The 16,836-nt window shown below is 35.4% G+C and overlaps 1 protein-coding gene across 2 annotated transcripts in view; it reads right to left on the reverse strand.

The window, feature by feature from the left end:
- Nucleotides 1-13,575: 13,575 nt before the first annotated feature.
- The window catches only part of LOC142977920 (uncharacterized), a 57,115-nt gene continuing 53,854 nt past the window's right edge, over nucleotides 13,576-16,836 (reverse strand). For both annotated transcript variants that reach the window (XM_076122050.1, XM_076122049.1), the window contains exons 11-13: nucleotides 16,171-16,385; nucleotides 15,163-16,086; nucleotides 13,576-15,076 (exon numbers count right to left, since the gene is read on the reverse strand). In XM_076122050.1, coding sequence (XP_075978165.1) covers nucleotides 14,530-15,076; nucleotides 15,163-16,086; nucleotides 16,171-16,385 — 1,686 coding nt within the window. In that variant the 3' untranslated portion in view covers nucleotides 13,576-14,529. The remainder of the gene's footprint in view (nucleotides 15,077-15,162; nucleotides 16,087-16,170; nucleotides 16,386-16,836) is intronic.

The following is a 16,836-nucleotide window of genomic DNA, read 5'->3' on the forward strand; positions in this document are numbered from 1 at the left end:
TTCTACTAACGGTTGTTCATAAATGAGAAACTAAATACAGAAGCCAAGATTAGGGAGTCGCCAGTAAATGAGTTTATAGCGTGTTAGTATACCTCAGTCGTGTCATTAGGGATCAAAGACTCGGGCTTTAGCGTTAAAACGTTTGTGTGAACGATAAAAATTGTTGTTTATTATACCTTAATTTACAAACAATTTACACGGAATCTAAATATTTTATTTTAATATCTTGTTTTCCCACTTGCTAACAATCGCTAAATACTTGTTATTTAATGTAGCTTTTATTGTACAAAAAAATGGTTGTTATCATTTCTGAAATTAAGAGTTCTCAAAAAACTCAAACAATAAAATAAAATATCGTAGATAAATAAAACTCCTCAGACAGTTTAGTCGATACATCAGCTAATTTGTAAACCAAAAAGTTTTCAAAGATTATTTGTTGTTGTGCGGTTGCTTATGTTGCGCAAAAATTCCTTGTTTGGTTGATTTATTTCGTGGAAAATCTCGGCTAAATATTTCCACCGGGGCTTAGGGAAGCATCAGATTATTTTTTATAACAAAAAAAAGAGTTCCCAAGTGTTATAACTTTTAAGGGAAATTGTTTAAGGGAAAAGGGAAATTAATCTTTCTCTTAATTAGTAAAGTTGGTCGGACGTCGGACGGGGAATTCAAGGCCAATAAATCAAGGTGTTGCTCTAGTTTCAAACAAGTATAGTAAAAACCATTCTTTGCTTTTAACGCTTTCAATATTTTAGAGCGCCCTCATCGATATTTCAACTGTAGCGTCGAGGGAAAAGTTATGTTGACGGTTCAGACCTCCGTCGGTTTTCCTAAAGTGTTAATGATAAAACTTGTGAGACTTATACTGAGGGGTAAGTAGTAAATCGCCCTGCAGCGCTACTCGCGGTTTCACTTCCTATTGAAACAATTTGGAAAATGTTATGTAAGTTATGCGAAGGGATACTGGTGAGGTCGTGCGCGAAGTGAAGCGGTTAGGTAAGATGGAGTATATTTTAACTAGCTGAGTAAAATTATGCATCTTGATATAATGCTTTTTATTACAACAATATTGAGCAATTTTTAACTCACCTAATAATAACTCATGAAAAATGTTATAACTTTTAAACTCTCGCGTTGCATGTTTAATATACAATAGAATACGGGAATTAACGCGAACACGCATGTTACCTTAAAATGCCTAACATTTCGGCGCAGGTTGCACTCACCGTGGTCGCAGGCTGACTGGAGCAGTGAACACGCATTTTACCTTAAAGCGCCGAAACGCTATTATACATTAAACATGAAAAATGTTGTTTGTAATCAAATTGACTTCTCAGAAATATACCTTACACCAAAGACGACCTCATACGACAAAATTACGGTCTACTTTCTTTTAAGCAAAGTAATGAATCCACGTTTAAATGCCTTATCCAGGGATGGCTATGGGATGTCAACATCAGCGCTGCTCAACCACGTAGATTAATGAATTTGAGCAGAAGTCATTCCGCCACAAGCCCTTATTAGCTTCTCCTTTAAGACCATTTGTTAGGGAGGTCAAGGGCAGACGCAGTTTCCGAGATGTAATATATTTGCTGTTGATAGATGAGATTCTTTTTATGGTGCAGGCATATTTATAGTGAAGATAAAAAGCACAGTTATTTTCTTTTTGAAGTATTGACTATAATTCTTGGTCATTTTACGAAATCGGATACAAGTTTTTAATTACAATCACTTCTTTTAACTTTTTTGTATTTTATGTTTGGCGACTTCAAAAAGGTACTAAGAAGAAAAAAATGTGATTACCTCTAAATAAAATACAAAAAAAAATATTTATTTAAGTTTTTATGCTTGACCTGAATTATATTTAACTTTTTAAGATTATTTTTATTTTACAAAATAGTCGTCTTTTCGTTTGACATTTGGGCAACGTACATTGCGCTCGAGTAGACAATTATATAATTGGAAAGTGACCCTTCGGTTTCAACGGATTACTGGTTAGAGCTGTCAAGGGGTCCGATCGACCCTCTTATAGTATTTGAGGACCCGTTCTCTAAGCGTTTGACATTTCGTTGGGGTACGTGAAACGAATTTCACGGTGTTGGGAACTTTTGTGAGCATATTAAGTATTTTAAGTGATAATGTAGGGTGAAAACTATGTGTTCAATTTAGTTCTCGTAATACAGTGGTGATGGAAAGTGTGAAAGCGTTACATTTTCCGTTTAAGGTGCGCTGACCGGAACGCGTTTTGTTTGGATTATCGTGTTTGTGTTCAGGTATAAAAACCCGAACTTTTTATAGAGTTTGTTATTAAAAGTATATGAAACCGTTGACAAAAATATCTTCCATGTGGTCTCGGAATCACTGATCTTGTAAATATTAAAGGTTAGAAAACAAAATAGAAATCAAAGTGATGCTAAAAATAAAGCCATGTTAAACTACGCACGCTTTGCCACACAATTATTACAATCGAAATATGAAAATACTATTTAATCGGTAAATTGATTACAGAGGAGCAAAAATAATTAATGTCAAACTCAACCCAAGTACACGGCAAATGTAATAGTTATCGGAATTAATCCCGATAGTAATATTAATATAACCACATAAACACAAAAGGGTTCGCTAATTCCTATCAAAATAGATAAAGGGATTAAATTTGTTCGCATAAAGGCAAATGGCTAGTTGTATGTAATTTGCAAAATAGATATAACGAAGATTAAGAGTGAAAGGTTCGGTAAGAAGCGATTGGGGCTGGAATAGATAATTATAATTCCCAATGGGGCCCGTCCCCTCCCTTTTAAGAGGGGCTAATGTTAATACGTAATTGAAATTGTTAGATAATCACCCTCTTAGGGTGATTTTGAAGTCTTGTTTAGTAGTAATTAGTGCTGTACAAAGGATTAAAATAAAACTAAGTTGAAAGTTAACGCGAGTCCTGACAAAAAGTTGGTAGAAATGAACTAGGACTAGGAATAAAACAAGTGCTCGGCGCTAAAGTTAGACACTTACGGATCCGTCCGGTGGCTTTTACAAATTGTTACTGTTAAACTGCAGTTTAAAAATGTAAAACTCTTCTCCGTTATATGATGGAGTTATTTCATTTTAAATTACACTTTTGTTATAAGTGGTTCTAACTTATGATGCTTAAAGTAAAATTAGATAAATGGAAAGTCTGAACTTAATTATTGCCTTAAAAAGGAGATTGTACTTGAGAACACTTGTTTTTATTTCTGTTGCTTTTTTCATGCCCGTGTAAATGAACAATAGTTAAATAAATCTACTCTTGAACTTTTCAATTGTTACAGCCTATAAACAAATATTTTAGAGTATATCAAAACGAAGTACCTAAATAATAACCATTATCCTGTGATACATAAGAGATTATATATAGTAAAACGCATTAATGGACTGAAAAGTCCATCTCAAAAATTACTTTTTACTTAAATAATGGCTCCTTGAAAGGTGTTTCACGAATGCCATTTAATTTTGAGACGTGAAAGGGCTTCAACTGCTAGCCTTGACTGCACGCAATTCGCCGGTAGCTTGAATTTTAATAGCTTTCTGTAGTACAATACAAAAAACAGAAAGTGGATCGTTGAAGGCCAAACCATGCGATGCATTCCTAGAAGCTGATAAACCCTAATCCAATATGCTAGACGCGAGACATGCCTGAATGAAATATGTAGGTCCCTTGCGTGACCATCAATATAAAGGCACAAGAATAAAGCTCCGAACAAACTATCGATTCCGACTTTCAATCAGCAGTCGTTTGCGACTTAGAGAATGGCATCGAACGCGACATGGCGCGGATACGCCGCCGGTCGCAAATGTGTCAAAAGTTTCGTACACTATCGGATTTATCAACAAGGCTCGCCAAGTATTTGTCAGCTTACGACGACTCGACTTTTTACTGTACTTTACACTTAGATACCTACATTAAAAATGTATCATACTTTACATACATGGAATCATTTTAAAACATTGTAGATAAATACGACAAATGACGATAGATTTTGCGACTAGAAGTCGCATTCTTGAAGCTTGTGACAAGCCTAAGCCAGTATATCACAGATATGACAAAGTTCAACGAACCGAGAACAAGTAGATTTTTTACGCACACGCCTCAATAAAATCTATGTTAGCTCTCAGATAGAAGAAAATAGCGGTCAAACATGTTACGAAGTAAAATATTATTACGTCGAATCCATGAATGTTAACTTATGTTTGCGACATAAAACCGCCTACTTTCTGAACGGTCAGTTCGTGTAACAGAATATCAGCGAGCTCAATAACTTCACGCCTCATTTCACGCTGACCCCATTCAATCCTATCGGATATGACAATCAAAAATCATTAAAACATAAAGACTTAACGATGCCATTAGGCGGCATTTATAAATCAGTAGGATCTAATCCGACGACGCACGCGATACTGCGCGATTCGGGCTAATAAATCTTTCACTAACTATAGCACATTCATTAAAATTTCTTCCAACGTGCGTGCGATAAACTGGTAGGAATACCTTCTCTGCCGAAAACTTCGACTTATCTCTCTCACGTAGAAGGTCGTTACGTTGAAATTATGGCTGTGGTTAAACACATGCTACATTTACTCGAAAGTTCATGTTACGCCCGAATAACTTCTCGTTTACCGGAAGGGTTCCATTTGGAGAACGCAAAAACACTTCGGGGTACGGCGTCAAGCACAGATGGGCCACACTACATTATTATTTGATCTTCCTAAAGCGAAGAAACTGCGTGTTCAGTGATTTAAAATTTAGCGGACGCGAGTCCGTAGGTTATTTTGTGAACAAAAGTTCTTTGTTTCAGCAGATACAAAAACGAATCTGTCTGTAACACAGAATAACCGAGGTTTACGCTAAATATAAATGCATTCGTTTTATATGCAATACAAATCATACACTAGTCCAGTGAGCGGTGAGCCAGATAGTATAAGATTAATAAATCACTCAAAATAACACCAATAACAACCCTATTCATTTTGCTGCTAATTATATTATAAAGTTAGAAATAGGTCTGCATATTTTCTATCAAACTTTCTAATCCATATTTTCACAGTGAGATGAATTTATTGCATTATTTATAATTAAAAATAATTTAATTGTAAATTCGAAAAGCCATTTATCATTTTATAGAACCCCTTTGAATACAATTTATCTTAAACTTTGTGTAAATATTTAATCTGTTAGGAGGGGAGCAAGTGACAGTAGCAGAACGCATTCGGTGTCCCTTCTAAAGCTTGGGCGTCCATATACAAGTCCATATACATATTTTGGGGTTAGTCTTAAGAGCTTGACAATGCAAATATACTATTATATTAGTCATAGTGTCGCAAAAACTACCCAAAAATCTAAAATCTTAGTATCTTCCTAAACTGTAATCTTACTTTGTTATATATTTTAAACTATTATAAAAAAAATATAATTCGTAATAATATATTCTATGTAATAAAAAGTTTTAATCAGAAGTATTTGCAATAATTTTAAAAACCAAATTAATACGATTAAAAACCATGACTTACACCATAATGAAACGATAAGAACCAAAAAGTATATTCACACCCAACCATTCACTTATTTTTCTATAACAATGGACTTATCGTTATTATTAATAACATGTTTAAAATAATTTCATTTTTGTTGAAACAAAACAGTATTATCTAATACCACAGTTCAATATACGAACATAATATAATCTAATAGTAACCTACATTAGTTGAACACAATGCTTTGTATCAACCACAGAAACACTAAACCAGCCTATTGCATTTCATGTACGCATCGTCAAAACATCATGTACAAAACTTGTGTAGTACATTCGAACGGAAATTAACCGACCACATTGCATTCCATAATGCTTGTAATTAACGAAATAATACGTACCTCGGCGGCATATTCATTTAACAGCAACATCAAAGAGAAATATTGTTCACCCGATCGAATGATACGTTTAATTATCATGCCCTTTAGTTGCACACGTTTGCTGTTTACTGTTAGTACATGGTGTAGTCTGTAATATCGGCACATAGATACAACAGCCTGTTATAACCGGTGTAGAAGGGGGCTTGAGAGGAACTCGTGGCTTAGTTAACAGCAGCCGCGCGGACCGATCTCTGAGGTTAAGCTATGCTTGCCGAAGTTGTTCTGTGGATGGGTGACCGTCTTATATATATCTAGTTCCTCCGTGTTTCGGAAGGCACGTTAAGAGTAGTCAGAAGCTTGAAAGTCTGACAACCAGTCTTACCGAAGGGTATCGTCTTATAACCCAGGTAACTGGGTTGTAGAGGTCAGGTAGGCAGTCGCTCCATGAAAAATACTGATATTGAGCTGCATCCGGTGAGACTGGCAGCCGACTCCAACATAGTTTAGAAAATAATCTTACCTAAATTAGGAAAGGCTAATAGCACTTCAAATACAAACGATCTCCGTTCTAGGTTGAAGGAGTCAAGCTCATCTCTCCATCTTTTACGGGGTTTACGTCGCCGCCGTCTCCTAGTTAGCAGGCTTTACTTCTTCGTTATTTTAGCCTATGAGTCAGTCAACAGTGGTCTTTATATTGACTACCACCCAGACTACAAAGGTCACATTAGAATCGTGAATCATTAAAAAACGATCATGAGAATTCAGTATCACTAATAACGATCGTGAAATATGTATAAAATAAGTAATGTAGAAACATAATTACTTTTTTACATTTTGTAATTATATTTAGTTTTTGATTACACACTCGCGTCTTATCAATGATGTCTTTCATGAGGTCAAGTTCGATGTACTCTTGACCTAAGAACATTATATTGTAATAACTGTCCACTCTCATTTGAATAATAAAAGCTCGTCCTTTAGTTTAATGACATAATAATTATAAATGTATCAAAAGTAAGCGTGAATTATTCACGATGATTAAAAATCTGGTTAATAATAAAACTTCAACTACTCCTTTGAGTAAATTGCTTCACTATGGCGTCATCATGCATAATATGCATATCTCACGCATACCTGCGACATTTCAAAGCACCTCGAACACGTCCCACGCTACCACAAAGCCTAAGACCCATAACTTGCTGTTGACAACCTGGAAATGAGTAGTATGCATTGTTCCCATCAATCTGTACACCACAGCCTGCGCCCCACCCACTACCACCGAATTACACCTATAAACGCCGTTCAAACGGAATAATATGAATACTAATTCAAAAATTAACACTTCGCCTCATTATCCATAATTAATTATTAACTCAATTCAAATTGTATTTATGTACAGCTATTAATAAATTATAATTAAAATCTATTTGGATTTCACATTTCACGACAAGAGGCCAGTTGCAAAATTATAATTTGGATATAATTACGATTACGCAATGGTTCGCTAAAAGAGGAAAAAAGTCACCAGAAAACAGGAAACAAAATTTTCAATGGAACCAAATCTGTTTCGAAATTCTTTATTAAATTTTTGACAAGTTGTTCAAAGCGAAAACGGACTAAGTGGGAGTACCCTCACAGCAGTTCAAAGTTCGGGCGCAGATTGAAAGATTGTGGTATTATATTCGTTTTGATAAAACGTTGTATACCTACAAGACATAGAGCCTATACATATATCAATGTAACACAATACTACAAACGTAGAACATTTGTAGCACTGGCGTAGCTACGTCGTAGCAAGGCGTAGCCTAGTCGTAGTTAGTATGTAACAGTTTGTAGTACATACGTTGACAACTTTAGCAACTGCCTTTAGAGAGTTAATATTTCAGTTTTTTATGCAGAGAATGCCGTAGTGTATTAAGCTATTTCATCAGCGAACAAACTTTTACTATAAAGCATAAGACGTCTCGTGACCACTGAGCTCATATTCATAGTAGCAAGTTAAATATTCTAACAGAGAGTAAGTACTGTTGGCCATTTCATCGGCAACATCACAATAAACCGTTTCCCTCGGTTGACTCTTAAACTTCGGCGACAATAAACTTTTTATGATTTTTTCCCGACCGCTATAAAAATATCAATTGTTGTTGTAAACTCGAGGTGTGTGTCTCGTTAAATGATAATACACGCTTTTAATGGAAACGTGATGTTTTGAGAGCTGTTTTATAATAATATATTATGCATTACATCATTATATCATAATATTATGTGTTTGTTTTCCAAAAAGAGTATGTAAAGCGCTTTCGTGATGAAATATGTTTGTAGTTTTCGACAACTGGCGTTTTGTATTATGTTTCTAACTCACATATTTTTGATTTGTTACTTTGTAATAACTTAATTCTGAAGTATCATACGAAACGATTATTTATCCAATAATGATGAAACACAATCAAAGTTTGTCCAATAGAAAAATAAAACAAATGACGAAGCATTTTTAAAAATTATGAGCTCGTTTGTTTTCTATCAGCCCCCAACGACTCGAGTGAGGTATCATAACAAAACTCATTCCGTTTTCAACGACATTGCCAAAAGTTAGAACAAATACTTCACGATATTTATTACAGTTAAAATGTTCGTTCAAACAACCAATTTGTTTGGAAAAATAATGCTTTCGTTTCAACTGGTCATCGTTTCCCTTTGATCAGGCTTTATCAATCAATATATAAAATGACAAAAAGCACTCAGTTGATTAGTATTCTATCCTATTTCTAGAGTACCAATCAACTTATAAAATTGTAAAAACATGGCGATGAAGTGAATGCTTTTCCACGAAATCAACAACGGCAATTTACTGGAAACTTCTGATCAAATTTCGAATGTAATTCGATTATCTAAGCCTAATTTTATTTTTATCAGTTTTTCAAGTTATCATGAATAATTAAACAGTGTAATTCTATTAGCTACGTAAATATACTTCACGCCGATAATGTGGTTAACAGACCTCGATTAATGGAGTATAAATTACATTCAGTTAGTCAGCGCCATATTTCTAGAGTAAATATCATATTAATTCAAGCGTAGTTGGCTAACCACTAAGGGACTGATATAATGTTTCTTATTAAACTATTAATCTCTATTCCAATCTTAGTGAAAGTGACATTAGCACGCAGAGACAAAATCATTACTATGCATTAGCAACTTGCTCCTTCAATAACACCATGGCGTATAATATGACGTCATAACATACGGAGACACATAGCGCACGGCGCGCTATAAACAAGCATCTCATTACTTTAAATGCGCATAAAACACACCACTATTATTTAAAACATAATACGTTCTCGTTAAAAGCAAAAATTCACGTGCAAATACATTGCCGGCGGAATATTTTTTAGTAACGAGGCCTGCTGCGGTGTCATACACACTGTCGGAATTTCCATATCTAAATGGAAAACGGCCCTATACAATCAATTTTGTACCCACATTCCATTTGAAAAGTGCACCTGTGCTGAGAATATGGATTGTTTATTTTTGTTTGGATTGGAATTGAGAATTGAAATGCGTGGCCAGTGAGAGAGCTGCCGTTCACACTTTTGTCACGTAACTTGTATCACAGCTATTATAAGTAAGTGGTTTTGTTCTTGGATATCGCACTCACCTTGTGTTCTTTTTGTTAGCGAAGGACGCTGAACTTTGAGTGCGAGTTGTGTTGCGATACAAATCTTTCGTAGTCTCCTAGAAAACTTGTGCGGTAGTTCTGCGTAGTTCAACACTTAGATAAAATAACAGTGATTATAACAATAAAAATCATCTGACGTATCCAGCCATAATAATCATAATTATTTATATCGATGTATTAGCAACTTAACTCATACTGACCGAAATAGCAATTCCGTAGAAACCAGTGGCTAACCTTAATTCTTGGCAAAAATAGCGTGGGACGATAATCTATACGTCGTATACGAAAAATGTCCTAGAAATCGGATAAACTTATTGAGCCCAAATTATCAGATAGGATTTCTAAGTCCATATCAGCTTTAGACGGACGGGTGAAAAGATCGAGTAAATATTTGGCAAAAAGGATAAGGAAATCCAATAATAGGGGTACCTTGTTTTTTTCACGGGTATGGCGAAAATACAACCTTTTAGAAGCCTTCATGGTTCAAACATGTTTACATGACGAGCGAATTTTATCGGTGAATTAGATCGGCAGCTCTAGGCAGCGTTAACGGTGTTTGTAGGTAAGCCTCGTCGCGTAAGTGGCACAAGGAATATGATTTTACATATTTTTAAAATGGCACGCTACCGCCGGCTTCTACCTAATTATAATGTTTATGACGCGCGCAACTATAAAATCCGTAATTCGTTCTAAAACCTAGCTATAAATCTGGAAATATTTATGGAATGTTTAAATTGAAGTTTTTTTAACGATTACCAAATGCATGCTGTAACGCTATTACTGCGTAATTTATAAGAACTTAAAACTATTACTAACGTGACCCGTGGTATAGAGACTTCGTCCGATTCAATTACAGCTATGTGCAGGTATACACATGAAACGAGATTACGCAATCATGTTTATTATGCTAATCTTAGCACACATAATTAGCAATTAATGCATTACTCTGCTCTGAGGTACTACAATTGCTCTGAACACGTACAATTCCGTATTATTTTGCTCAATTACCTACTTATTGGGCTTATTAATTAACGCGAAGCCTTTTGTCCTTTGTGAGTTCCGATACACAATGTGTAAGTTGGTTAAGTAACGATAGTTTGCAGCGTTATTTACACGAAAAGAGATATATTTGATTGTTTTGACTTTTGTTACTTGTTAAGTATACTGTAATAGGGAATATAATAGACTTGATAATACGGGATACAGAGGAAGTAGGTAAATATTATTAAAAGTTAATAAACAACATTTCTTTCCTTTGCATCGCCGGGTCCAACTGCAGCTTATCCCACAAGCATCGTAAAACGTGTCAAAATAATTCTTTTGGGTCCAGGGTTGGACTATATATCTCAACTTTTGGGTACTACGGTCAGCTTGCGCCTGTCAATCGTACCAACACCGTTGGGAGGGGACCGTATCCGACAGTACGTCACGGCCATAGAAATGTTTATGATAAAGATTTGCATGAAACCCTCCTCGAGTTTTGTGTTTGCTATGTAAGGTTTGATGGTGTTGTAACCTTGAAACTTATGGGCCTTGCTATCATGCAAAATACTTCATTTGTTCAAATGTAAAAGTTCTGCAGAGTTAAATCGCTATTTATTTTGTGCGATTTAATGTTTTAAGGTTTGTATTAAGATTTTTTAGGCATTTCTATCTTTATCTTCTAAAAAATACTACTTTAATACAGACCTAGTACCCATTTACTGAAAAATGGCGGCACTAAAGGGCTATGCTGCGACAATAGATTATGTTCTCTACATGGTCGAATGGTCGTAAAATTATTAAAAATTCAAACTATACGAGGCAAGGGGCGCCACAAATTACTTTGTAGTTTCGATATAATGTAGTTGCAGTACATACCGCCCAGCTGCGGTTACCCCTTTGGTCTTGAATCGCCATGTTTAGCGAGCGCCTACAACGTAAATTCGAAACATTCCTTAAATTTCGAATTCCTTGAATAACCGGTTTTGCTTGTGGATAACTGGACGGGTGAAGGCACCTCGTGAAACTTACGCCAAGTATTTTCATTTATCTTAGTTCTGAGTAAGTTAGCCTCAAGGCAAAAACATAAGTATGGAAAAATTACAAGCATTTTGTTCACTATAAATATTGCACAATTCCTTGTACAATTTGTGAGGTATATTGCTGGAATTGTTAAATTTATATATTTACGCCTTAGTATTTTCATGTACTCAAAGTAAAATCTTGAATAAACAATCATTAATGTGATAGAACATCAATGTTGTTTGCTGTCTATATTGAATTTAAAACGATGCATGCACTAATTAATTGTTAATTCTTATACATATATTATTTTGTACATATAAATAGAAAAATAAAGTATTTTCACCAGGTACTGTGTTATTCGGAGCTTTAAACCATCAAAGCATGGATGCATGCAATCAAATCACAATAATAATATTGCCATCATGCAAACTCAAAATAAAATTCCTTTACGTTTTCACATAAAACTGTACTCCAATTTAAAAATACCCAGGTATAAAATTTAAATATATAATTTTTCAATAAAAGCAAAACAATGCTGTCAGTCAATCAACGTCGAAACCTGAAACTTGTAGAACAAACGATCGACATGAACGCGAAATTTTAAGCTATGTTTCGAACACGACATCGGAAACTTCCCAGGGATTTCACTTGTTGTTGCCCAAGTACTGTTTCCATCCGGGCTTTAATTAGTTCATCAGATAATTTAGTTTGCGCGGCGCTCGTTACGCCAACGAAGTGGACAGGCTAATGCAGCCTGAGCCTATAATCTAATTATTCGACGAGACAAATACAAATTAGTGACGTCGCCTACCTGCTAGCTACAGCGCTGTAAAAGATTTTTATGATCTTGTTAAGATGGATTATGTAGATTGCAAGAGTAAGGAAGTCATGGTAAATGAACAAAGATAAAATAAGACTTAAAAATGTATCATACTTACTACGTAAACATTTCTTGCTTCTTATCCAGCACTCTCATACACAATATACACACTGCTTAATATTTTTGATATAAAAACTCTTGTACTAAACCCAGACTCAAATGAAAAGAATAATGTTTCCCTCCAACAAAATTACTCAAACTGTTTCAATTTAAAAGCGGACGAATCCTAAATAATCGTTATAATCTTCGTGGCGTTTACTCAGAAAAGCTTGTGTTATTATTTATACAAAAACATTGAATATTTAAGCAAACAAGTATTGTGAAAATCGATGACATTTTTGTACGACAAACTCCATTTTTTGTCGTCATCAACGATCAAAGGAATCTCGGTTTATTCCGTGACGCCGTACCATAAAGTAATTTATACAGAGCTATAATTTACGAAAGAATTATAACAAGACAGTAATATAAGAATGTTGGGAGTCCCACCTTTACGTCGCGACCCCAATGAAGCGAAATGTGTCACATTTTTTGTGTACTAAATAAAAATATTTCATTGTCGTAAAATGTGTCTTTGTACATTTGCCTTGTTTCTTTTGTTGTGAAACAGACGGCCTATTCGTTATCCCGGTATACTTTTTAAGTCGTACCGAGATTTTATAGGTATGAAAGAAGTACTTTATTATGTTTTATGTTATTAATTTCACTATGGAGCACAATGCTGTGCAATATTATTCTGTATATAATAAGCAAGCAAATAATGTAGCGTATTGTTGGTTTCAGTTTGAAGTACTTTTCTAATATTACCTTGGCTTAACTTATGTTCATTTAAATGTAATGACATTTCGTCTTTTTATAATATTTTGCGCGGTCCTAATGGATGTTCGGCAATTACCTTTTTGTTATAATCGTCGAAGTGACATTTTGTTTATGACATTTGGTCCAAACAATATTCAATGACCTTCTGACGAACTATTGTTATGCTAATTGGATAATTGTTTAATGTACCGTTTTACGGTGAAAATTATCAACCAATTGCAGATACTGTTACTTGATCAAACTGTATTTTTATTTTTCATAGCAACAAAAAGGTGTGGTTTTTAATAAAAACTATGATCTAATTTTTAGAAATGACTTTAATCCTCCTTTTACCTGGAAATAATTACAGACTTTAAAAATCTTAATCTATAATTTATTTACAATCGATATCTAGTTAGTTACAACCTTATTGACTATTTATACACAAAGAAAAAAATACTAATTTAAGTTATACATTCTGTGAACGCTTACCTACATTTTTACAACCTATATCACATTTTCATTTTATTTCTAGTGTCATTAAAATAGAGAGGGTGAAAAACAATTGTAGGCCCAAAGTAATTCTCAACCCTAAAAATTCTAACCCTTTTTGTATTCCAACAAAATTATTCCGTTGACCTTCGAAAACGAACACTGCCCTACGATTGGAAGGACAATACATTTTGATACTTGCTAAATATCGATGAGTCTCTTGCCTACAATTAAGATTTTCACCCCATATTAAAACAAAATTGCAGGAAAATATCTTGTTATATGAAGTTACTCAATAAAGTGAATAACATAATTGAATTTTACATTAATTTCACAATTTATTCTATTGTTTTGAGTCAGTCACTAACCACTCATACTACTAACATTTTAAAATGATTTTACTTTGTATCTTAAAATCGTATTGTCAAGCGTTTTATGTACATTTAGATATGTTATTTGATGAGAATAAAATTACTGTGAGATTTGATGCAAAGAATATAAAGTACCAAGTATCTGATGTCTGCTATTCAAACTTATTTATAGTTAATATATTTACACAATATTCTACAAAGTCAAAGTCGTAGTCTTTGTCTCGATATAAAACAAATCACCTAACAATAGAAGCCAATTTTTGTACCATTACCGGCACAATCGAGTCTGAATTTCTATTGATCAAAATGTTAGGGGAGGCACTTTTGCCGAATTCAGTCTTCCATCTAATGTTAACTCAAAGGAAATTCTGTTAAATTTAAACGTCTAACAACGCTAAACCGTCGTTTCAATGAGGTCCGGGGAGGGTCAACAAAAACCATCTTTCAAGTCCGGATAGCCCAAATCGGGCATTGCTCTTCTTGAACCGTTGCCTCTCGAGTTCTCGACTCGCATGCCTCGACCGGCGCGACCTAAACTAGCATACCTTGTATCCGAGAGCTTGTCCCTTTGAGCCACCTCGTCGTAGTAACGAGCGTCGTTCAACCCTGCACTGTATTTCTGACTTAAGCTGTATTTATCTATCGTCGCGTATTTTTGCACTGTTGCGTATTGTCGCGCTGCTTCTGGAACACCGTTTGTTTTAGCGCGATCAAAGGGTCTTTCTTCGGGCGGAAGGGCACCATCTAGCCTTGCTTTGAATTCTTTGTCTTTTCTTCGTCGTCTGCGACAAGCGCAAAGGGCGACTGCGATTGCGCACAGAAGTAAACCTACTCCAGCGGCGGCGGCTACGTATGGTGGAGGTAAAGATATTCTGAACGAGCAGTTAGAGTCGTCTTCATCGTAGCCCGAAGGACAATGAGCGCTTCCATCACACCACAGGGCGATGGGTATACAGGCATTTAACTCCGGGCAACTAGACAGAAAAAAAAATATTTTAAGTGTTTTATAAGATACTTATAGTACCAAAATATTTAAGAATAATAATGACGTGAAACTTACCTATAACGACATTCTAATGAGACAGGTGCTGGTATAATATTCGGTGACTCAGGATCGTGCTCAAAAGAAGGTTTTTTCATAAGCTCAATCCATTTTATAGAATAATCTGCTTGCTCATGTTGCAGAAAATCAATAACGTAACTTCGAGCGTGGGGTTTAAGTGAAGTTTCCAAAGTAGTTTGTGACGATTTCCATCCTGGCGAGAAGAGCTCAATGACATTTGTGGTATCGGGACAGACTTCTCTTAGTTTTGATGTATCGTGAGCCTCGTATATGTATAATCGGTTTGGGGTAGTACAGAAAGGTGACGATGATGACACCTCATATCCAGGTATTTTAACATACAGGTATCTTCCTTGTACTGGTGTAACTTCGTCTCCTCCGGGCTCAATGAGCCAAGGTCTATGGACACAGGCAACCTCCGCCCTCACACTCTCCGATATGACATGTCTATCTCCAACAATTTCTGGTGCAACAGGGACTTGCCTTTTATCAAACAATCTTATTTCTCCACTGCTGCCTCTCAGTCGTCTTTTTCCCCAACCAGAAGAGCAGACGGTCTCATCGCCTGGACCAGTAGGAACAAATTTATATTCACCTTCAAAAGCGAAATCATCGTAATCTTCAGTGATGTTCATCATTGTGACGGTAAAATTGACCTCCACTACGGGTGCTGTCAATGTGTGAATATTCAATGGTTCTGATCTATTAGTACAAATGCAGTCTCTTTGTATAGGTACTCCTTCCCAAGGATATTCTGTTATTATGATTTGAGCGAGTCCTTCGCCGCCAAAGGTTCTCTTCGCAGGCCTATCGCATTTCCAACGACTAGTGCGCGAGTCTTTGTGTGTATTACAATATTTATTTCCAAAGTAAGTGCTCGTGAAGGTCAATTGGATTCTTTCGCCTTGTTTTGCTTCGAATCTGTAAGTATTGTTTTCGAGTGAATAACGCATGTATGTAAAATAAACACGTTTAAATAATGTAAAATGTATGTTAGTGCCTTACCTTAGAATGCAAGTTAGATTTTGTGCGCCTCCTCTTCCGTAGTAAAAGATAGCACGTGGAGCTTGGAACCTGCCAGAATAAGTCTGAGCAGATTTGAAGACTCTGTCACAGGCAGACTGTGAGTCTACCAATGGTTGTCCTTGTTCACTCACGTCGACAAACTCGTAACGAAGGACAAATGAAACAGGATAGAGAGCGGATCCTTGACGAAGTTCCTGTAACAAATTATACAAGTTAGTAACATACTCTATTTTAACATAACCTATCCCTCATCGTGTCTATTTTAAAATTTGATCCATGAACAATATTGATTTCACACTATAACTTAATTTTGTACCCACTTTGTCCCTGTTCAGTTTCAAACACACTGTTAATATAATATGAGAACTCCACAAACCGGTGACCGATCCGTATGATAAATAATTAAAGTTCAATTTATTAACTTTGTAACTTATTTTCAGTTGGAAACTAGTGTATCATCAAGGTCGACTTCCCGTTGGAGCAAGACTGCGTGGTGTAGTAAAACTTCAAATATTTAGTTAGAAACTTGCTTCCTTCCTCTGTTGAATTTAATATTGAATAATAAAGCAGTTCTCAACTAGTGACTTTAACAACTTGCTTAAGACCAGGTTTCCTATATTAACTAGGACGTATTCTGCTGGCTGC

Source organism: Anticarsia gemmatalis, chromosome 13 (assembly GCF_050436995.1).
Source record: "Anticarsia gemmatalis isolate Benzon Research Colony breed Stoneville strain chromosome 13, ilAntGemm2 primary, whole genome shotgun sequence".
Lineage (NCBI taxonomy): Eukaryota > Metazoa > Arthropoda > Insecta > Lepidoptera > Erebidae > Anticarsia > Anticarsia gemmatalis.